Raw genomic sequence first — 23,514 nt, forward strand, 5'->3', positions numbered from 1 at the left:
TGGGGTTTGTTCTTTCTCGGACGGAGGGCAGCAGCTAATCCTGTCACTAGTGCCTGCCTTAGGCAGAAAAGGTAGAATTGTCAAGTGCGGTGACCTATAAGCCCATCAGATGATGGAAACAGGAGGATCAAGAGTTCAAAGCCAGCTTCAGCCTCTCACATGAGACCCTGCCTAAATAAATAAGGCCATCCTGTAATGTGCTGTGTTTGCCCCTATCCCAGCCCCTTCTCTCTCCCTTATGGACCCATTGACTTGGTAACAGCTTCTGTCTCCCGGCCTTCAGACCCCTGCTCACTCACACAGTGGTTGGTCCTTCTCACTTCTGCCTCCCAAAATAGACCTCAGGTCAGCCTAGCTCGGTCCACACCACAGCCACCAGCCTGCCTGGCTACCCTTTGCCTCCCATCTCCTTGGAGGCATTGTCCTTCCTGTTCTGTTCCCATATAAGGGGCATCCAGGAGCCTCTTGAACAGGCATAGCTGAGGGGAGCAGTGGAGGGCAGGCTGGAAGTGGGGAGTCCATGCAGGTCTGCAGAGAGCAGAGCTCGGTTTGGGAGGTCCGAGACCCAAGGCACACCATGGCACTCTGTACCCAGACTTCCCTCGGGTCCTTGCCCCATGCAGATGACTTGTGTTATTGTTTGAGCAGAGACTTTCATAAATCTATTTTACAAGTACACTGGGCAGTCATGCTGCTGCATCGGCTGCAGTCCTGGGCCACAGGTCCGCACACTCCTTCCCAACTGGGTCTTTCATCTCACCTGTACTGTTTACCGTAACCCTGCGTAATCAAAATCAGCATCCCATCCCTTTGGGGGCTTTGGTTGTTGAGTTAGCACTGCTGGATGCACCTTTTGCTTGGCCCTAGTTGGCCTTCGTAACTGGCCATCACAGTGTAAGCCCCACCAGCAGCAGGACGGCTGCTCAGCCGTGCCAGTTACCCTCACAGACACGATACACGGAATTTAAGCTCCTCTATTATCACACTTTGTACTGGAAGATCCTGGGGAAATCCAGAATTTGCTCTGGAGGACCCACGTTCTCGCTTCAACATCTCGAGTGCTCAGTACCAGTCAGAAGGGAATAGGAGGACACTGGGATGTCTTAAAATCCTTCGGGGCTGTACCCTCACAAAGTGATTCCAAATGCCAGGCCCCCAACTGCAGAAACCCTGCTGCCCCCTCCACCCAAGGTAGCCTGTTCTTCCCTGTCAAAACCTGTTTCAGCCAGGCAGTGACACGCATCGGTAGCCCCAGCACCATCAAGGCAGCAGGGTCACAATTTCCAGGTCAGCATTGGCTACACAGAGATCAGACCCTGTCTCAGGCATCCACGGTCAGACCAACCTAAGCTCATCCAGGTTTCACAGGGAGTGGCCTTGGGTAAGGAGTTTGCACCCGACTAGGGCAAGAGAAGCAGGCCAACAACCAAACCTCACTCCGGAGAGAAAGCCTGAGTTCCAGTCCTGACACCACCCAGCCTGGGACAGATCTGTGTCCTGTGGTCCCTACCGTACAGCTGGATCAGCTCCATGTCCAACAGGGATAACGAAGGAGGTGCCATCTGTGTCCAGGGCACACGTGTGGCTTTCAGCAGTGGCGTCTTGGTTTATGGAAGAACTGGTTGCATTGCTCAGTTTGTCTGGCAAGGAGTCAGGTGATGACTCTAGAGCTGGCCAGCGTGTCCGGGTTCCTGAGCAGTCCCTCTGCCCAGCATTCAACAGGTTGGAAGTCGCCTTGTTACCTAACCAGGTGAGCTGTGGATAGCCCTTCTCTAGGAGGGGTGTTGAGATGGCCAACACTGCAGCCAGAAAGGCCACCCAGGCCTCTGTGCAGACCTCAGCCCCACCAACTGCACATGGCCTTCAGCGAGTGACCAGACCTGTCTAGGCATCTGCTTTCCCCATCTGACATTTTTTCGATCATGCCTCTGCTGACTCTGAAAATGCAGATTTCACGGAGCCCCCAAGTTTCCAAATTTACATATGTGGCTGTCCTCTGTCACCAGTGTGATATGAGCCAACTGTGGGGTTTAGTCCAGTCACAAGATGTGACTTTAAACAACCCCTTATCCTACTCTGGACCTCGGCTGGAAGGTGGAAATATTTCACCCAGCCCAGAGCCCACACCTGCCAACGCCATCCCAGACCTGAGAAGCCCTGGACTTCTGGAGACAGGGAAGTCTGTGCTTGTCTCAGAACAGATGGAGTAGAAGCAATTGCCCTGGCAGCATTGTGTACTCCCAGACTGACGCAGGAGGATTGCCACGAGTTCTAGGTCAGTTTTCACTACAGAGTGAAAGCCTGTCTTAAACAGCTAGCTTGTTCATTAATCTCCACATGCACACTATGGTGCGCGCGTATACACACACACACACACACACACACACACACAATTTTTTTTAAAGGAAAGAAAAGTCAGTGCGCCTGTCTCTAGCAGGTAAAGTGTGGCCCACATGTGGACAGCCACAGCTGGCACTGCCTCTGCCACAGTCCAGGGCCCCAGCAGCAGTATGTTCTCGGCATCCTGAGCACTGCCGGGGCTGCCACTGTGCTCCCAGCATTCAGAACTCAACCTATGACAGAATGGAGATGGCAGTGTGCTCTGAGTACCCTTTCTCTAGATTCCTCTGCGTGCCTGTCCTAAGTGGTTAATGTTAGTGACAAGTGCACCTTGCTGCCTTGGCTTCCACCTTTAGGTCTGTCAGAAGTTGTTTGAAACCCTGGTATAATTCATCATCTTCGTCCAGATCAACCTCGTCCAGCCCTGGGATGGTTTGAGATTTAGCCCGCTTCTTCATGTCAGCCTCACACGTCTCACAGGAGCTGGCCACAGTAAAATTTAAAGTCAACGTGACAATCTCTAAAGAGGTTCTGATTTAAGCAGGCTTCACCCACTGCACTGGGGATGATGTCAATGGAAATTAATAAAGTCATAGCCCCACATGTGTCCCTCCCTCTCTCCCTTCTCCCTATTACCTCTTCCAAATAAAAAGAAATCAAAGTAAGTGAGTTTAGTAAACCAAGCCTGTATTTCAGCTACTTGAGAGGCCGAGGAAAGATTGAAAGTTCAAGACCTGCCTGGACCATAGAGTGAACTTGAGCAAGTTAGTTAGATCCCATCTCAGAATAAAAAATAAAAAGACAACTGGAGTTATAGTTCATCTGTAGAGCCCCTGCCTAGAATCCCCCAGTGAGGTGCTGGGGGTGTGGCTCAGTGGTAGAGCCCTGCCTAGAATCCCCCAGTGAGGTGCTGGGGGTGTGGCTCAGTGGTAGAGCCCCTGCCTAGAATCCCCCAGTGAGGTGCTGGGGGTGTGGCTCAGTGGTAGAGCCCTGCCTAGAATCCCCCAGTGAGGGGCTGGGGGCGTGGCTCAGTGGTAGAGCCACTTACCATTGGAAAAGCACTAGGTTTACTATCTCTTCTCAATAAACACAGATAAATGAATGAATGAACGAATAATAAAAGTTAAAGCAGCCCTGGGTTTGGGGATTTAGCTCAGTGGTAGAGCATTTGCCTAGCAAGCACAAGGCCCTGGGTTCGGTCCCCAGCTCCGAAAAAAAGGAAAAAAAAAAGTTAAAGCAGCAATGTCCACAGTACTTGAGGCTTTGCCAGCTGGAGGACCAAGAAGAATAATATGGCTGTTTTATTAACATATGTTCACTGATGGTCCCCGCTCATAACAGCTGGGAAAGGAGATTGCCTGCTCACGCTGGCACTGAGAGGAGGAAGAACGGCTGAGGGTCATCAGGTAGCTTACAGGCCATCAGGAATGGGACCCAGAGCCCTGCTTCCATCTACCACGTGCTGGAATTACAGCCATGCGCCACCAGATCCAGCCACATGCTCATTCCACCATCATCTCAGAGAGCACAACACAGGCCTAGAAGTCAAAGTCACCCTTCAGACCTTCGGCGGGTTCCACAGCCAGGACCTGGACCAGCACTCACAGGTCCCCTTAGGCATACAGCAACTCGATGGCTTTACAGATGCATACCCGGAGTGTCCAGACCCCTAGGCCAGACCAGTTGGCACAGGCCTCAAGGAAGAGGCCTAATGGGGCTGGTTCTGGAACAGTGACCACCCTGGCCTCCCACCGTCCGAGTACCTGTGTCTGCTCAGGGATGACCTTAATGAGTATGGTGGTCAGGGGAGCCGGCGTAGACATTCTGTCCTTGTGTGGCCATGAGTATCCTCAGTCAAGATGCTGGGCAGGTCATGTCCTCAATTCATTGTGCTCATTCTTGTGGGTACATTAGTGCGTGCAGGGGCAGCCACACACAGTGCTGGTGTGTGGAGGTCAGAGGACAACCCCGAGGGTTGGTCCTCTAGTGAATTCCATCACTGTTTGAGACAGGGCTCCTCCCTGGCCCTAAACTCCCCGGGATCCACCTAAGTCTGGCTCCCATCTCATTACCATTAGGATGGCAGGGCCTTGGTTTTGTTATGTTTTCATAGCTAACCATGGGGGGTTGGGGATTTAGCTCAGTGGTAGAGCGCTTGCCTAGCAAGCACAAGGCCCTGGGTTCGGTCCCCAGCTCCGAAAAAAAGAAAAAAAAAAAAGACCATTACATAGCTAACCATGACCTTCTGATCCTCCTGCCTCCACCTGGTGAGGACTGGGGTTATGGGCACACACGTGCGCACACACACACACACACCCCATTGAGAGTTAATGTGGTGCTGGATGGATGGATGGCACGCTGAGCTTGGATTTGCCTGGCAAGCCATCCCCTCCCTCCACCTTTTTCCTTTTCAGTGTTAGAATTCAAGTTGATGGACTGGAGAGGTGACTCAGCGGTTAAGAGCACTGACTGCTCTTCCAGAGGTCCTGAGTTCAATTCCCAGCAGCCACATGGTGGCTCACAACCATCTGTAATGGACACCCAATGCCCTCTTCTGGTGTGTCTGAAGACAGCGACAGTGTACTTATATGTAACAAATAAATCCTTAAACAACAACAACAACATCAACAACAGCAACAAAAGAATTTGAGTTGATGGCCTTGCACTTAGTGGGCAAGCATTGAACAGCTGAGCTACAGGCCCAGCCTGTCCCGTGCAGTCTTAACTCCCCCTTTCTGAAAGGGGTCCGTTTTCTTACTTGTTCAGTGAAGAGGAAGCTCTCGGGAACTCCTCGGCTGCTCTGTCTCAAGGAAACATTTACTGTGGATGAGGTTTAGGCAGGGGCCATCTTAGGAAGGACCTGGAACAGCAGCCTGGGAAGCCACAGAAAAGTTTGAACAACACACACACATACACAAGCGCACATATACACTCACATGCACACGCTCACACTCGTGTGCACGCACAAACTCTTCTGTGGTCCTATGGGAAATGAGGCTTGGCCTGACCGACAGAGCAGATATCTGGGCCTAGAGCTGCAGGCCCAGAACAAGGTATAAACTGTAAGGAACTAGGAGGGTAAGGTCCCATTGGCTGAGAAAGTAGAAGAAAGATGGTAAGGAAAAGCCCAGCATGTCTCTCTCCACTTTGAGACCTGTGGTGAGACATCACAACCCCGCCAGGATGCCCTGGGTTTGGGATGTTACCCATCCATAGAGCAAGGGTGTGGGTTCTGGGAACCAAACCCAGGCCCTCTGCAAGGCAGCCTGTACTCCTAACCTCTGAACCATCTCTCCAGCCCTGATCTGGGACTTTTATATCTTGTTTGTTTGTGTATTGGGCTGGCCTCAAAGGTTTCTTGCCAGTACTAGGCCTCATGCATGCAAGGCCAGTGCTTCCAACCCTGAGTACAGCCCCAGTTCAGAGTCTCAATGTAGCTGAGGGAAACTTGAACTCTCAATCCTCCAGCCTCCCCTCCTGCTACAATTACAGGCATTGCCCTACCATGCCAAGTCATGTCTGGGTTTCTTCTACCCCTATGGCCTCTTTGATGCATGTAGGGCCAGGGTAAAGGTACTCACACACAAGCCTGATGTCCTGAGTTCAATCCCCAGAACAGACATAAAGACAAGAGAACTAACTTGTAAAGCTGTCGTGTGACCTTTGTGTGTGCTATGGCTTAAATGCTTACACACACACACACACACACACACACACACACACACACACACCAAGAGTAGGGGACAGGGTGCTGGAGAGATGACTGACTTGTCAAGAGCACTGACTGCTCTCCCAGAGGTCCTGAGTTCAAATCCCAGCAACCACATGGTGGCTCACAGCCATCTGTAATGAGATCTGATACCCTCTTCTGTGTGTCTGAAGACAGCTACAGTGTACTCACATTCATAAAATAAATGAATCTTAAAAATAAAAGGTAGGAGAGGGAGACCTGTTACAAAGCAAAGAGAGCCCACACCCCTTAATCTCCCAGAGGAAGGAGACCCTTTGCTAGGACTGGGTCACTCCGGGTCCTTAGATCTGGAATCCTTAGGAAGCAGATGGGACCGACTTGGGTGAGCCCAGCTCCCTTGTCCCACATCCTTGTCTGCCACCTGCTTTGTGCAGTCTCCAGAACCTTCCCAGGAGCTTGGAAAGCATCCCACGATGTAACCGCCAGGCTGGATCCCAGCCCGGCTTCCTCCGCATGGCGCAGGAGGCAGAGCCTGGAGGATCCAGCTCTCCGTTCGCTGCTTCCCCTGCAGCCCAGTCAGGCATCCAGTTGACCCTCCAAAAGGAGGCCAGGCTGTTTCTGCTGCTCCCACTGCTGAAGCTTCAAGACAAGCTTCCCAGCCTGCCCTGGACCCTCCTCTGTCTCTTCCCAAATTGCCAGTCACAGGGCAGCTGATCACATCCATCTACCTGCCCCTGCCTCTCTGCCTGTCGTGAACCACAAATGTGACTTTTTTTTTCCCCCGGAGCTGGGGACCGAACCCAGGGCCTTGCGCTTGCTAGGCAAGTGCTCTACCACTGAGCTAAATCCCCAACCCCATGTGACTTTTATCTTACACTGCCAAGTTCCTGTCTGGCGGCTGCTCCTGCACTCAGGAGTGCAGGTCCTTTTTCAGACATCCCCAGGCGCTGGCTACTGAGCAGGAAATCGGAAATCAGCTTCCACACGGCCCCTAGGCCTCAATGAGGCTTCTGCACTCTCAGAAATTCGTAATTTTTTTTTATGAAATTTTCGAGATTGTGTTTCTCCATGCAGCTCTGGGTGTCCTAGAACTCACTCTGTAGACCAGGCTGGTTTTGAACTCAAAGATCCACCTGCCTCTACCCCTCAAGTTCTGGAATTAAAGGCTTGTGCTAGCGCTGGAAAGGTATCTGATATTCTGTTCTGCTGAGCCTGAAGACAGCTACAGTGGACTCGGATACAGAAATCTTTAAAGAAAAAGACATGTGCCACCACTGGACCTGTCTTTCTGGGAAGTCAAACACTTGCAACCCTTCCTAGAGGAGTTTGGGCTTGGACAGGTCAGTGTCCAGATCACTTCTGCGGACTCCCGCCATGGCCACTGCCAAGAATCAAGCACAGAGGAAGTCCCTAGGATCCGTATCTCACCAGGACACTTGAGCCTCACCCCTTGTGGTGTACATAGCACTCACAGCCTTGTGTTGTCAGACACATCGGTCGGCATCAGACACCATAATCAACCCATCGGCCTTTCCCTCCAGTCCCCGTGACCACACGAGATCACACACCACGACGCTGTGGTTTAGATCTTATGCCCCACCCAAAGGCCTCTGTGTTGAAGGCTTGAGTCCTCGATGCAGTGTTTAGAGGTGGGGATCTGGGGTGCAGCTCAGCTGGTGGGATGCTCACTGAGCATACAAGAAGTCTCAGTTCCATCCCCAGCACCCAGATGTGTGGAGGTGCACATCTGTAACTCCTCACTCTGGAGATGGAGGCGGGAGAAACCAGAATCAAGATTCTTCAAGATGTAGTTCAAGGTCAAGGTGGGCTCTAGGAGGCCTTGTCTCGACCGCACACTTTTAGGAGATGGGGCTGAAGGCGGCATCAGTGGACTGCTCCGTTCATGGATTTATATGGCGTAGGGGTAGGGGTGGGAACCATAGCTCATAGAGCATTGACGGAAGTGGGTAGCTGTGGTGTACGACTCTGAAGGGCATGGCCTGCGACTGTTAGTGGGGCGTGTGTGTGTGTATGAGAAAGGACTTCTAGGGCTGAAGCCTTTGAAACTGTGGGCCAAAGGAATCCTCTTAAATCTTCAAATGGATCTGCTTAGGTGTTTCGTGTGAATCCACCACCTCAAAACCATGAAGACTTACAGGACTCCAGGTGGGGGTGTGGGTCAGCTGTAGAACACTTGCCTCGAATTCATCAGTGAGGGGCTGAGGGTGTGGCTCAACAGGTAGAGCCCCTGGGATGTAGTGCTGGGGTGCTGGGCCAATCAGAATGGGACAAAAGCAAAAGTTCAGGGGTTAAGAATGTTTAGGGTGGGGGTTGGGGATTTAGCTCAGTGGTAGAGCGCTTGCCTAGCAAGTGCAAGGTCCTGGGTTCGGTCCCCAGCTCCAAAAAAAAAAAAAAAAAAAAGGTTTAGGGTGGGGCTCCACTTCCATGTCTCTGTCTCTGTCTCTGTCTCTGTCTCTGTCTCTCTCTCTCTCTCTCTCTCTCACACACACACACACACACACACACACACACACACACACACACACACACGGTCTCCTGAGCAATTGACAGTTCTCACCTTGACCTCATGGGGAGAGCAGGAAGAGAGACCAGTGAGGAGCCCTGGGCACCCCCTCTACCCACCCCTCAGCCTCCCTCTCCTCGGGATCAAGTGTTACCCACATTCAGTTTACCCCTTAGACCCAGGCCTGTGTGTGTCCCTCTAACACCCTCTACACCACACCCACACCCGCACCCACCCTTGCAGACTCTTGTCTCCCTGCCCCACACCAAGCCCAGCAACTGCAGCTCTCAGTTTGATCACAGTAGCCATGTTTGGTTGATGTTGGTTTTGTTTAAAGGGCTTGGCTGGTGGGTGAGGCGGAGGTGGGGAGGAGGGGCAGGGGCAGGGCTGCGCTTTTATTTGTCTTCTGACAAGTCGCGCCTCTTCCAGCTGTCAAGAATGTACTTGAGGAGGAGGCCAAGCTTCCTGCGGGTGGACAGCGGGGCTTCCTCGCTGGTTCCTTCCCCACTGCTCCGCTTTTCCACTGCATTGTCACCAGCCGCCTCCAAGCTCACCTCACCCTGGGTCTCATCTTCCTCCAGGGCCTTGATGCGGACGCGTTGGGCGTCCTCAGCCATCTCATTGAGACAGCCCTGGAGCATGGTGTAGACCGTGCCGAAGCTGATACCCCCGGCCACCAGCGTGCCAAATACAGGGATGCCCCTCTCAAAGGCACGGGCCACCCGCATGGCACCATCTGAGGACTGCGAGTAGAGTCTCAGGACAGTCTCTGGTGAGACCTCGTTGGCCAGAGGGGAGCGGATGACGGAGCGCAGGTCCCCTGCCTGCTTGCCCACTTGCTCGGCCAGCTTGGCCAGCGAGTCGTCGTCTAGGCCGAAGCTGCGGTGGTATCCCCGCAGTGAGCGGATAAGCAAGGCGTCGTCGTAGGCAGCTGCCAGTCCGGGGACCGGCAGGGCCTGGATGACACCGGACACCAAGGCAGTCTTAAGCACCTGCTCTTGTAGCATGTCCTTCTTCTTCTGCAGAGCCTCCAGCGAGATGTCAGGCAGGGACAGCAGGCCGGCATGGCGACGGTGGGCGGGCAGGTCGTGCTCCCATGTGGTCACGAGCATCGGGAAATCATAGCGGTTTGGCGACAGGTTGGACACCAGGAAGATGCGGGGATCACTCAGGCCCGCTGCCCGCAGCCGCTCCGCGCAGTGATCCCGGATCTCCTGGAGGACGGCGGCCTCGCTGAAGCCCGAGGGCCTCTGGTTGCGGGTGGCCGCCAGATCCTCGTCCACCTTGGTGCGCACAAAGTAAAACTTCTTCCCCTGGCGCAGGATCTCGGAAGCCAGGCGGGTCTCCACTGCGCCACAGCGGCGGGGGGAGACGAGCAAGAAGAAGTCATAGCGGCCGAAATCCACCTCCTTCAGATACTTGTCTGCTGAGCAGCCTGGAGAACCGGCCCCGGGCAGGTCCCACAGGGTCACGTCGGGAAACTGTGGGTGCGGGTAGGGTGAAGGTTGCATGGTGGTCTCCACGACCCCAGTGAGAGCTGCACCAGGATCCTCGGCCCCCACTCCCCGCAGGGCATTGATGAGGGAGGACTTGCCGGCTCCCGACTCGCCCGTGACGCCCACTTCCAGCCGGGTGGTCTCCGTGGTGGCCAGCAGCTCCCGAAGGCGAGAGGCGGCCTGAGGGATGTCGCCAGACTCAAAGGCTGTGCGCAGGGCCTCCAGCTCTTCCTTGGCCATGAGGATGGTGGTCTCCTCCTCAGGCACCGCGGGCAACCTGGAAGTTGCCATGGTTCAGAGCTGGGCAGGAAGATGGGGGACAGTCACAGGATGTGACTCCTCAGTGGCTGCAGGGAAGAAAGGAGACGTTCGTCTATCATGCTCTTGAACAGATGTGGAGGAGGTAAAAGTTCTCACTAGACTGTTACCACCTCTCTCTTCCTCAAGAACTGGGGTACCCTGGCTCTCATCTGTAACCCAGCACTGGGGAGCCTGAGACTGGAGGATTGCCATGTGTCCCAGGACAGTGAGACTGTCTCACAACAATGCCCAGGGGTGGTGGCACATAGTTTTAATCTCAATACTGAGAGGCTGAGACAGACAGAGCTAAGTGAGTTCAAGGCCAACCTGGGCTACACAGTGAGTTTTGGGCTAGCCTGGGCTTCATAGTGAGACTCTTGTCCCAAAAACAACCACAACAAGAAGCCAGGTGTGGTGACTCATACCTGAATTCCTATCCTTGGGAACTGCAAGTAGGAGGGTCATTTGAAGGGTACGCTCAGCTGCATAAGGAGAGTTCAAGGCTCTCCTGGGTCACATGCAACCCTGTCTCAAAACAAGAACTCAGGTACATTTAGCACGAGTTAAGGAACTCTGGAGTATTAAAGGCCCCGGTTCACTTTCCACCTAGGCCACTGTTTTGCTGTGGACCCTGGGGCCCTACTAGCCAAACGATCTACTAAGACGCTGGAGGGGGTTTGTGGAGGAACCTAGGAAGGGAACAACTTTGTGAGGGATGTGTGTGCCCCCTTTGCCCAGGAGTGAGGCTGGGCTTCTGAGATGAAACCTGAAAAAAGAAAAAAACCTGATGATTCCTTATCATGTCTGGGTTGAGACAGGGTCTTACTATGTAGTCCAGGCTGTCCCAAAACTTCCTTTGTAGCCCAGGCTAGCGTAGAATCACAGTGGTCCTCTCAGGCAAGAGCCACCAAGCCCAGCTGAGTCTTCCAAATATTTGAACCAGAGTCATCCAGTCTTACTGTGTGGTCCAGCCTCCCGTACTAGGTAGCAGGGCCTGGCCTGTGGCTCAGGCCAAGCTGGAGAGCTGCTTCTTTGCAACTGCTGTGGTCACAGGAAGCCAGTGTGAGGTGACAGTCACCCTCTGCCACATACTGGCCTTCATCATCTGTGAGATGTGGCTGTAACCATCCTCACGGCAGAATGTCCCATGAGATCGGGAGCCTCCAATGAATCTCCCTTCAGTAAACATTAGTCAAACAACACCGCAGGGCACACAGCAGCGGCTTTTGTCGGCGCCCAGTGTCATGATTAATATTTGTGGTCCATGACTTTTTAAAGTTCGGCTATGTAGCCCAGGCTGGCCTCTAACTCACAGCAGCTCTCTCACCTCAAGACTCCTGAGTACTGTGACCCCATGCCTAGCTAGGCTTGTGACTTGGGCCTCTGTCCTCCTGAACCCTGACTACCCTCAAAGGTCTCTTGGGCCCATATTTGGCCTATTTCTGTTGCCACACCTCTTGAGTCAACAGTGAAGAGACTTAATTCAGCCTGCAGGCTCCCATTCAACTGCTCTCCCACCCCCACAGCCTGGCCTTGGCTGGCCTTGTTGGGCCCACTGTCTCCTAGAACCTGGGATGGCTTCTTGATGATGTCCCTCATTGTCACCCCAAGGTTCCAGAGGTTCTCAACAGTACACCCTGTGGGCTATCACCTCATTCAGACACGGAGGTACATGCCTGTAATCCTAGCACTTAGGAGGCAGAGTCAGGGAAATCACCATGTGTTCAAGGCTAGCCTGGGCTACTGAGTGAGGCCCATCTCAAACAAGCAACACCCCCCCCCAAAAAAAAACCTTCCAAATAAACAAGGAAATCTCTCACTTACAGAGAGAAATCCTTGGAATTAGGGTCCCACTTCATCTGTCAAGGAGAGGATCCTAGGCTCAGATAACACAAGCTATCTCCCCACCCAGAGACAGTCAGGACTCTCCTCGCCCCCTCTGCCAATCCCCCCTTGTCCTTGGCCCTCCTGTATCCCCCATCCCAGGCTCCCCCTTCCCAGACCCTGTCCCTAACCTACCTCAGATGTGACCTGGGACAGGTCCCAGCAGCTAGTGGCAGAACAGTAAGAGGTGACAGGGTCGGGATGGGGACTTGTGGAAGCCTGGGTCTCTATGCACTGACCCGCAGGGCCCAGCTGGAGAGCCTGGCCCCTCAGGGACTCACCTGCCCTGCAGGCTCTCCCTCTCCCCTCACACTCTCCCAGCTGGTGGGGTCTCCTCCCCGGTTAGCCCAAGATCACAACCTGTTGCTAGGACCCATTGTAACACTGAGCCTCAGCCCATTGGTCAGCTGGGCTCTGTGTAATAATGAGATGGTGACATCAGAGGGCGGGGCCCCAGGGAGCAGAGGCCCCCAACCGTAGACACACTGAGAGCTACTATAGGCCCTGAGCTCCCCCCACCCCCGCCCCCAAGGATCTTTCATAACAGACTTGCTCAGAGCACCCCTGTGGGGTGAGAGTGTAGCTCTGTGGGTAGAGAGGGCTTGCCTAGCATGCCTGGGTTCCTCGACGCCGAATATACCTAGTGTGGTGGCAAACAGTCAGTCAAGCGACACTCAACAGTTAGAGGCAGAAGGACTAAAGGCTAAGGCCATCCTCTCCTAGATAGCAGTTTTTTGAGGCCAGACTGGGTTTCATGAAACTCTAAACAAAACAAAAAACAAACACAAAAACCACCCTGAATCAAAAAGAGAAACTCTCTGTGGGCCCCATCACCCCTAAGACGAAGTCCTAAATGAACAGCTCAGACATCTAAGGCTCTGGTCTGCTCACTGCAGCCCAGGGAGCTCTTCTGCAGGCTGCTCGCCAGCCTCACCCTTATTATCCACTCCTCTGTGTACCCCTAAGGTGTCCTATGTGCTCTGGGTACACAGAGGAGTGGATAATAAGGGTGAGGGTAGGGCTGGGTGGATATTAGCTTGGCCACACTGGCTGGGATGGGGAGTAGTGGGAGGGAAGGACTAGATTTCTAGGCCCAGTGCTCAGCCTGTGATCCCAGAGCTTAGGCGGTAGATCCCATGTTCAAGGACAGTTGCGGTGGCTGAATGCTTGCCCAGTGTGCACAAGCCCTTGGTTCCATCCCCGCACTTTGTAGCGAAGAGAGAGGAGAGGACAGCTAGGTCTAATCTACATAGTTTGTTAGAGGCCAGTATGGGCTATGTGAGAGTTCACACACACACACACACACACACACACACACACACACACACACACACACACACACGTAGGGCGATGGGGAGGTAGAACGGCTTAGTCTGTAATGTTTGCCTTGTAAGCACAAAGACCAATTCTCAGAACCCATGTAAAAACGGCTGGATGTGGGACTGGGCCCTTGTAACCCCAGCACTGGGGACAGAAGTCATTGGGCCCTGGCCAGTGTGTCTCATCTCATCAGTGCCACAGTCCAATGAGAGGTCCTTGTCTCAAAAGAGGCAGGGGGGTGATGCAGGAGGCTGGCTGTCCTCTGGCTTACACACACACACACACACACACACACACACACACACACAGTGTGTCTCATCTCATCAGTGCCACAGTCCAATGAGAGGTCCTTGACACACACACACACACACACACACACACACACACACACACACACACACACACACACACACACACACACACACACACACACACACACACACACACACACACACACAGCTTGACACTGTACCAGCTGCAGACCGCAGTGGCCCTGGACTGCGCACTGAGTCTTGCCTTCTTCCTCCCTTCCGGAGAATGTGTCCCGCCCATCTGTCAGTCATTGCTCAGTGGCCAGTGCCTCTCTCGCCTCTCTTCATTTTGGCTCCTTTTTCCTCATTACTTTGTGAAGCTGCGCATCCAGGTTTTGGAGAGGGAAATGAAAGGAGACATGAGTTATTTGTGGTGGCGCACAGCTGTAACCCCCGGCGCTTGAGAGGTGGAGGCACGAGGATCACGAGTTGTAAATTATCCCCCGGGGTTACTTAGCAAGTTTGAGGCCGGCCTGGTCCTCCCTGTTGCAAAACAAGCTAAAAGGAAATAGAAAGACACGAACCAGCTGATGTGCGGAGTCGGGGACCCCTTCGGTAGGGAGAGGCTGGGGGCGGGGTGGGGATTGAGAGCTCCAGGAGAGAAACAGGGAAGGTGAAAGGGAACGCGCTCCAGGGCTGCAAGCAGAGATGGGACAGGGGCGGAGCTGGAGCCCGGTGAGTCAAGTGGTGTGGGTGGAAGATAGGAAATGGGAGTTGCAGTGGCTGAATGCTTGCCTAGAGTGCGCAAGCCCTGGGTTCGATGGCTGAATGCTTGCCTAGAGTGCGCAAGCCCTGGGTTCGATGGCTGAATGCTTGCCTAGAGTGCACAAGCCCTGGGTTCCATCCCTGGCACTTTGTAGAGAAGAGAAAGGAGAGGGCAGAAAGCTCTAATCTAGGTGTCCCAGGTCTACCAATCAGGCAACTTGAGAAGCTGAGGCAGGAGGATCACCAGTTTCAAGCCTGCTGCTGAGTGAATTCAAGGTCAGCCTGGGCAACTTACTGACACCTGTTTCAAAACAGATGGTAAAGCAGCCAGCTCAGGCTCATGATCCTAGCTCATGTCTGAACACCCAGACACACACAGAGTTAAGAGGAAAGCCAGCCTCAACTACAGGGTAAGTTCTAGGTCAGGCTGAGCGAACATGAGACATGAGGTGGGGCTGAGACTCCCACTGGTAAGACTCAAAGCACCCGATGCCTGGTGTCTGGAGACTCCAGCTGCTCTCTGGGTCCTGCTCTCAGCTGTGGCTTCTCTACCCTCTGGTCCATGGGCACCGGTCTGCCCTGTCTCCCTCAGCATCCTCCCAGCCAGGCTCCAAGGGCATTCTTTATCTGTTTTCTAGGATGAACCTCTAAAACTCGAAGGCCCATTCTGGCCATTGGAGGAGCCTCTAGAGGTGGGGACAGAGGCCCCCGAAGGAACAGATCGACTGGATCTAGGGAAGGAATGGCTGCTGCCCACTGCGTCGGACATTTCCAAGCCTCAGGCAGCAGCTGCGTGCGCTTGACGGGATCCTGCTGACTGGCAAACCGACGAAACGGAGTCAAAAATAGCCCAGACATTCCTCAACACTGAGCAGACTGTAGCACGTCCCCAAGGCTCCTTCCCCAAATTCATAGACGTGTGCAACACCCGGGGCGGGGGAGTGAGAAGGGATTAAAAGACCAGCCACACAGCATCATCAAACAGATCTGCAGACAAACGCCATGGGGCCAGAGAGATGGCTCAGAGGTTAGCACTGACTGCTCCTGCAGAGGACTCTGGTTCGGTTCCCAGAACCCATGCGGCAGCCCAGCAATGTCTGTATCTCCAGTTCCAGGGGATCTGACACCCCCTTCTGACCTCCGTGAACACCACGCCCACACACAGAGCACAAGCATACATGCAGGCAAAACACCCATATGCGTAAGATAATTTATTTTTTTTTCCGGAGCTGGGGACCGAACCCAGGGCCTTGCGCTTGCTAGGCAAGCGCTCTACCACTGAGCTAAATCCCCAACCCCGCGTAAGATAATTTAAAAAATATTTTTATTTTTCTATGTCTTTGTCAGTATAACTCAATAATATTAATTCAATTAGCCATAGAGAAATAAATGTAACTGGTTCTGCTTGCCTTAAAAAGAACATTACTGAGCTGGGTAGTGGTAGCGTAGGCCTTTAATCCCAGCTCTCTGGAGGCAGAGGAAGGTGGATCTCTGTGAGTTCAAGGCCAACCTGGTCTACAGAGTTCCAGGACAGCCAGGGCTACACAGAGAAACCCTGTCTGGGAAAAAAAAAAGTTCAAAGTACCCACACCTCTATGCTTTGTTTATTTTATGTATGGTATGGGTATACTGTAGCTGTCTTCAGACACAACAGAAGAAGGCATCCAGAACCCATTACAGATGGTTGTGAGCCACCATGTGGTTGCTGGGAATTGAACTCGGGACCTCTGGAAGAGCAGTCAGTGCTCTCAACCGCTGAGCCATCTCTCCAGCCCTCCTCTATGCTTTGTACACTGTGTTGTAACAGCTGTGGACGGGGCCTCTCATCACTTAATTTGAGGTCTCCCATAGACAAATTCTTTTTTTAAAACTTATAAAAAATATTAAAAAAAAAAAAAACCCGAAACAGAGGGGTTGGGGATTTAGCTCAGTGGTAGAGCGCTTGCCTAGCAAATGCAAGGCCCTGGGTTCAGTCCCCAGATCCGGAAAAAAAAGAAAAAGAAAAAGAAAAAAAAAAAAAAGAAACAGAAATTAGGGATTTACCTCAGTGATAGGTGTTGATCTAGCAAGTGTGAGGGTTTGAAATCTAGAGCTAGAAATGCATATGTGCACACACATGCACAACACACACACATGCACAACACACACACATGCACAACACACACACATGCACAACACACGCACATGCGCGCACGCACAAACATATGCACACGCTAAAAATGAAAGATGTTTAAAAAGACGTGCAAACAAGGTCACCCCAATGCTCACACCTGTCATCCACGCATCTGGAAGGCCGAGACAGGAGGATCCGTGGGGCTCACTGGTCAGTCCACCCAGCTGGTTCGGCAAGCGCAGATGCCCACGCTAAGCTTCTACATGGATGTTGAGATTTGAATTCATTCCCCATGTTTGCACAGCAAAGACTCTTACCTATTTAGTCATCTCCCTGCCCACATTTAAACATTTTCTATTTCGTATAATTTTTTCAAGAGCTCAGCCTTAGAGTGCATGCTTGGCATGCAGGAGGCTTTGGGGTCCATTCACAGTGCCAGAGAGAGTGAAGGGAGGAAAATGGGAACAGAGGTAGGGGAGGAAGAGGAGGCAGAGGAGGAGGAAGAGGGGAAGAGGAAGAGGAGGAGAAAGAGCATAAGGAGGAGGGAGAGACAGAGGAGGAGGCAGAGGAGGAGGAAGGGGAGGAAGAAGGGGAGGAGGAAGAGGATGGAGAGGAAGAGAAAGAGGCAGAGGAAAGGGAGACAGAGAAGGAAGAGGAGGAGGAGGAGGGGAGGAGGAGGAAAAGGCAGAGGAGGAGAGGAGAGGAGGAGGAAGAGACAGGAGGAGGCAGAGGAGGAGGAAGAAGGGGAGGAGAAAGAGTGAGGAGGAAAAGAAGGAGGCAGAGGAGGGGGAGGCATAAGAGGAGGAAGGGGAGGAGGAGGAGGGGAAAAGGGAGGAGGGGGAGGAGGGGAAGGGGAGGAGGGGGAGGAGGGGAAGGGGAGGAGGGGATGGGGAGGAGGGGGTGGAGGGAGAGGAGGGGGAGGCAGAACCAAGCCGGGCAGAGATGACAGAGATAGATGAGCTGGCCGCATTTACTCCTCCCTCCCTTCTGAATGGAGTCAAACCTAAGATACCGGTGGCTGTCGGACACATCCGTTTTGATCCCACTAACAAAGGAAAAATGATGCTGCCAATAAAACCACAAGATGACATTTCCTTATCACTTAAAATGTTTATTCTGGGACAGCTGAAAGAGCTCCTGGGAATTTATTTAGAAAACACAGATCCTTATCACACACAAGTTCTATACTCGTAAAAATACAGTGATGCACGCTGCCTGCCGGTCATGCCAGCACTCGGGAGGCAGAGAGGGGAGGACTGAGAATTCGAGGCCAGCCTGAGCTACACAGTGAGTCTAATATCAAGAAACAACAGCACCTGGATCTGGCAGGGCAGTGGTGGCCACGCCCTTAATCCCAGCACTCAAGAGGCAGAGGCAGGCAGATTTCTGAAATCAAGACCAGCCAGAAATACAAAGCGAGCTCCAGGCAAGCCAGGGCTACATAGAGAAACAGAAACAAAACAGAATTGGAATTACAGGGGTGTGTGTGTATGTGTGTGTGTGCCAACATCAAATTAGCCTCCAAAGTTTCTCTTATTCATTCAAACACTGGCTGCCTTAGGTGGGGACACAGTAGTAGATAGGACTCTATATCTCAGGCTGCCTCAAAACTCACTATGTAGCCCAGGTTGGCCCTTGTTCTTTTGGAGGTTATATTTTAATTCATTCATTTTTGTATGTATCGTTGTTTTGCCTGCGTATATGTCTGTGTGGGGGACTTGAGGCCCCCTGGAACTGGAGTTACAGACAGTTGAGAGTTGCTATGTGGTTGCTGGGAATTGAACTCAGGTCCTCTTGAAGAGCAGCCAGGTCTCTTAACCACTGAGACATCTCTCCAGCCCTTATATTTTTAAAAGATATAGATAATGAAAAAATTAAGATGAGGCCCAGTAGTAATGAGAAAAGAGAAAAAAAAAAGGAAAAATCAAGGTGAAAGCGACAGGAAACCACAAGATGGCTGCCCTTTTGTAGTCGATTGCCACAGGCAATCCCTTCCCGCTGCAGGTGAATTCCACGCTTCCCAGGAGACACAGAGTGAATTTTGAGCTGTCCTTGGGAGTTGCAATCACCAGTAGGATTCTGGGACTTCAGTTCTAGACTGTGAGAGGGACTAGGTCCATATTTATTTTTTGGCACCTTGGCATGCTGGGGGAGAGATCCTTGAGCCAGATGAGCCAAAGGGAACTTGCACACCGCAGCCGCTAGGGGGCAGCAGCTGACCGCAGCCTATGTGCAATACCACGGGGGGCCAGAAGAGGGCGTCGTATCCTCTGGAGCGGAAGCTACAGGTGGTTGTCTGAGGCCCTGCGTGAATGCAGGGAACCAGAGATCTGTCCTCAGGAGAGCAGCAAGCGCTCTCAACCACTGAGCCATCGCCCCAGACCTCTGTTGTACATTTTAGGGCTTCGTCGGCTCTATCCCTAATTCCCTCCCACATCCTCTCCTTCCCTCTTTCCTTTTTTTTTTTTCCTTCTTTCTCCCCCTGATCCCCCTGCCTCCACCTTCCAGAAGGATAGGCGTATTCTACCACGCCCAGCTAGGATTGTTTTCTTCAATGGACAGGAGGAATATTGTCATTCAAGCTTTTAAGATTTATTGTAAATTATTTGTGATATGCAAAAAACGGAACAGCTATTAGTCCGTGTCCTGTAATCAGGAGGTTTATTGCTAAATCTGTCCTCGAGGGAGGAAGACAAAAGGAAATTGCAGAAAACGGAAGCTATGTGTACCTCCCTCGGCAGGGAGACAACGGAGAGAAGAACTTCGGTATGTCCACACTGGAGTCATGAGGCCCACACCACACAGCAGAGGACCAGGGGAACTGATACTTGGGGATTGCCATGAGATGCTAAAAAGTGGTAAAAAAACGGAAACAGAGAGCCGGTCAGCTGGGGCGGCATAGGTGTTTCTCTCAGCACTGGGGAAGTCTTTGGTTTTGAATTGGTTCCTGTTCATCTACCCCCTTTATCCCACTCTAAGAAAAACAGGCAAGTGTAACATTCTAAAAGACCAGAGAATGGACCTTTATTAATTATTGTTAATCATTATTATTAATTATTATTATAGTACATATATCTCTCTCTCTCTATCTATCTATCTATCTATCTACCATCTGTCTATCTATAATTAAACCTGAGAATCGATAGGAGAAAGACCAGTTCCACAATTATCCAATTAAAGCCAGTTTTATTTTAGAAGCGCACCTGGGATTGGCCAGCTCGCTCTCTCACCTAAAGCAGGGATCCCCCAACCCCCCCATCCCAGAGCTGGGGACGGAACCCAGGGCCTAGGCAAGTGCTCTACCGCTGAGCTAAATCCCCAACCCCAAGCAGGGATTTTATAGAGCAGCCCCTACAGGTTTTTTGGTCCTTTTTAAAAAGATTAAAAGCTGAGTCGGGGTGTGATGTCTCACGCCTTTAATCCCAGCACTCAGGAGGCAGAGACAGGTGGTTCTCTGTGAGTTTGAGGCCAGTGTGGTCTACAGATTAAGTTCCAGGACAGCTAGGGCGACACAGAGAAATCCTGTCTCAAAAACAAAAACAAAACAAAACAAACAAACAAAACCCCCTATAAACCTGTATGTCTTTGGCAACAGTTCATTCCCCCTTTGTGGGACTGTTTTTCCGTAACATTCACTTCCCGCCGGCGTGTTGTCTGTGCTGTCCTTTCTCCTCGGTCTCCTGAACTTTCACATGATACGTGTGCTTCTCAACCTGACTGGTTCTGGAACCAGCTAAGACTCAAAACCTCTGGGGTACCTACCTGTGAGGGATTTTCTGGGACAACCCAGTCCAAATGGGGAGGGGCACAGTTTCCACCCAGCTCAGATGTAAGTGTGCCCATAGGAACCTTGGGGGTTGTGAGGTCAAGGAAGAAGGCTTGGCTCTCCAGAAGGAAACCATAGTCCAGAAAGGAAGTCCAGCCTGGCGCCCGACTTATCCCCAGGGACTACCAGGCTTCCCAGTGTCCCAGAGCGACAGAAAGGGATGAAGGGCCTGGTTGCCAAGAAGGCGCAGCAAGGTTCTCCAGGACAGCGCAGGATGCTTGGCCTGGGTGATGAGGTGACTCTGCAGTGTGTCCGGCAGAACAACAGGGAGCTGGGAGCTCTGGTGCCTCCGGGTCACCCACAGTTCCCTGCACAAGTTACCAGAGCCAGAACCAGGTAGAGAAGTATTAAGGTAGCATGAGGAGAGGGTAAAGACGGGAATTAGGGGCCATATCCAAGCAGAAATTCACAGCTGCACATACACATCCCTCACACACACACACACACACACACACACACACACACACACACACCTCATAGACTCACTTTGCACAGTGTTCCTGTCCTTGTTGAGAACTAACTGGAAACTTCTTAGCTGTTAACCTGTGGGCTAGTCTCAACTTTTCCTTCAAATATCCACATGTGACTGGTTTGTAGAGGACCCGACGGATAGACAACATGAAAGCACAATGTTTTTATTTCCCTAATGTGAAAATCCGAGAAGAGGCCAGGGGTGGTTGCCCACACCTTTAGTCCCACCACTCAGGAGGCATATGCAGGTGGGCCTCTGAGATAGAGACCAGCTGAGCCTGCATAGTGGACCCTGACCAAAAATACAAACTAAAACAACCTCAGAAGCTAAGTTATAATCTAGAAGTAGAGCCCCTGCCTAGAATCCCCCAGTGAGGGGCTGGGGGCGTGGCTCAGTGGTAGAGCCCCAGCCTAGAATCCCCCAGTGAGGGGCTGGGGGCGTGGCTCAGTGGTAGAGCCCCAGCCTAGAATCCCCCAGTGAGGGGCTGGGGGCGTGGCTCAGTGGTAGAGCCCCTGCCTAGAATCCCCCAGTGAGGGGCTGGGGGCGTGGCTCAGTGGTAGAGCCCCAGCCTAGAATCCCCCAGTGAGGGGCTGGGGGCGTGGCTCAGTGGTAGAGTGCTAGTCTAGCATTCATAACACCTTTGATTCTAACACCAGATTGGGAAATAAGAAATCTCACACACCTGTATATTATGTAAATCCTTATTGTATATGTCTGTGTACATTACACAAACACACACGTATACATACAGTTCAAGCTCAGGCTAGCCTCAAACTTAACAGTGCCCCTGCTTCCGACTCTCAATGCTAGAATTTATCAGTGTTCAACACCATGCCTGGCACATGCCCAGGAATACTTTTGACCACTTCTGAACAGGCCCATCTTCCTATGTTCCCATCAGTGTCAGCTTAGAGTCCCCATAGTGTCATCCATAGTGCCTGCTGTGCTCCTGAGTGACATGATTCTGTGTGAGCACAGAGGCCACAGGGGGCTGCTGAGCCCTTGCTAGTTGGTCTACATCAATATGCAGTGTCGAAAATTGAACGTAGTTTATACTTTTTCCTACTCTTCTTTTTTATTTTGTTTTATTTTATTTTATTTATGTTTTGAAACAGGGTATCTCTGAGTAGCCCTGGCTGTCCTGGAACTCACTCTGTAGACCAGGCTGGCCTCGAACTCCTAGAGATCTGCCTGCCTCTGCCTCCCATTCTCTGTCTGCTTCAATAGATGGTGTCATGTGGGTGAGCAAGGAGAGGGTGTGGTGTGCAATTTTCTTCTACATAATTTATTTATTTTTATTTTCTCAGCATTGGTGTTTCGCCTGCATCTATGTCTGTGTGAAGGTGTTGGATTCCCTCAAACTGGAGTTACAGACAGTTGTGAGCTGTCATGTGGGTGCAGATGAAATAAAAATAAATAATGTTGAGCAAACTCCCAGGACTCAACACCTCTTTGCTCACCCATACGGCACCTTCTGGTGAAGCAGACAGAGGAGTGGGCTCCTGGCAGTGACTTGGGGACAGGTGATGGTGAACCGGAAGCCAAAGCCAGTGCTGTAGGGGAAGGCTGTGATGGAGTCCCCCAGTTCACACAAGAACCAGTTCCCCAGAGGACAGAGCTCCCTTCCCCTAAGGCTGGAGAGATGGGGAGTCCCGAGAGTAAGGCCAGGCAACCACAGCCACGCCCCTCAAGGGAATCACCAAAACCCTGTGCATGTGACCAACCATCTCCCTTCTGCTCAAGGTCCCCACACAACACATCCTAAGTTGGGCATCGCTAGGGAAGACACATCTCAGAGAACCCCCTTCAAACTGTGTGTTGGCACATATCTGTAATCCTAGCCCTCAGGAGGCTAAGACCAGGAAGACCTCAAATTCAAGGTCAGCTTGGCTTACCTAGCCAGCCAGACCCAGATTGAAAAAGCGATCAGGCTGGGGCAGTAGCTTAGTAGTAGATTACATGCCTACAATGTACCAAGGAGATACTGCGACCATGGCTCAGTGGTAGAGGCCCTGCCTAGAATCCCCCAGTGAGGAGCTGGGGGCGTGGCTCAGTGGTAGAGCCCCTGCCTGGAATCCCCAGTGAGGGGCTGGGGGCGTGGCTCAGTGGTAGAGCCCCTGCCTGGAATCCCCCAGTGAGGGGCTGGGGGAGTGGCTTAGTGGTAGAGCCCCTGCCTGGAATCCCCCAGTGAGGGGCTGGGGGCGTGGCTTAGTGGTAGAGCCCCTGTCTAGAATCCCCCAATGAGGTGTCTAGGGGCGTGGCTCAGTGGTAGCACATTTGCCTATCGTGTTCGTGAATCATGTTATCTCAATCCACAGTGGAAGGAAAGGGCTTATTGCATCTTACAAGTTAGAATTCATTATCAAAGCAGTCAGTGCTGGAGCAGGAACTGGAACAATGTCTATGGAGGAATGCTGCTAACTGGCTTGCTCCTCACGGCTTGCTTGGCTCCTTCTCTTATACATCCCGGGTCCACCTGGCCAGGGATGGCACTGCACACTGAGCTGAGCCCTTCCATATCGATTAGCAATC

At 52.2% G+C, this 23,514-nt stretch overlaps 1 protein-coding gene across 5 annotated transcripts; it reads right to left on the minus strand.

Moving 5' to 3' along the window:
* Window positions 1-8,846: 8,846 nt before the first annotated feature.
* Window positions 8,847-12,584, minus strand: Irgc (immunity related GTPase cinema). Of its 5 annotated transcripts, XM_087554957.1 has the most exons (3): window positions 12,371-12,584; window positions 10,777-10,876; window positions 8,847-10,398 (listed from the first exon to the last, which is right to left on the minus strand). In XM_087554957.1, the coding sequence occupies exon 3, from the start codon at window positions 10,340-10,342 to the stop codon at window positions 8,951-8,953; it is 1,392 nt and encodes a 463-aa protein (XP_087411083.1). In that variant the 5' UTR covers window positions 10,343-10,398; window positions 10,777-10,876; window positions 12,371-12,584; the 3' UTR covers window positions 8,847-8,950. The 5 variants fall into 5 exon arrangements, with proteins under 5 accessions (XP_087411083.1, XP_087411086.1, XP_087411088.1 ...); XM_087554960.1 differs by lacking the exon at window positions 10,777-10,876 and having other exon boundaries at window positions 12,517-12,584; XM_087554962.1 differs by lacking the exons at window positions 10,777-10,876; window positions 12,371-12,584 and adding an exon at window positions 11,806-11,922.
* Window positions 12,585-23,514: the final 10,930 nt, after the last annotated feature.

This window comes from Rattus norvegicus, chromosome 1, assembly GCF_021556685.1.
Source record: "Rattus norvegicus strain SHRSP/BbbUtx chromosome 1, alternate assembly SHRSP_T2T, whole genome shotgun sequence".
Lineage (NCBI taxonomy): Eukaryota > Metazoa > Chordata > Mammalia > Rodentia > Muridae > Rattus > Rattus norvegicus.

What these genes read in the sequence shown, in the direction of transcription:
- Irgc (XM_087554960.1), bottom strand. Translation starts at nt 10,342, where the DNA reads ATGGCAACTTCCAGGTTGCCCGCGGTGCCTGAGGAGGAGACCACCATC.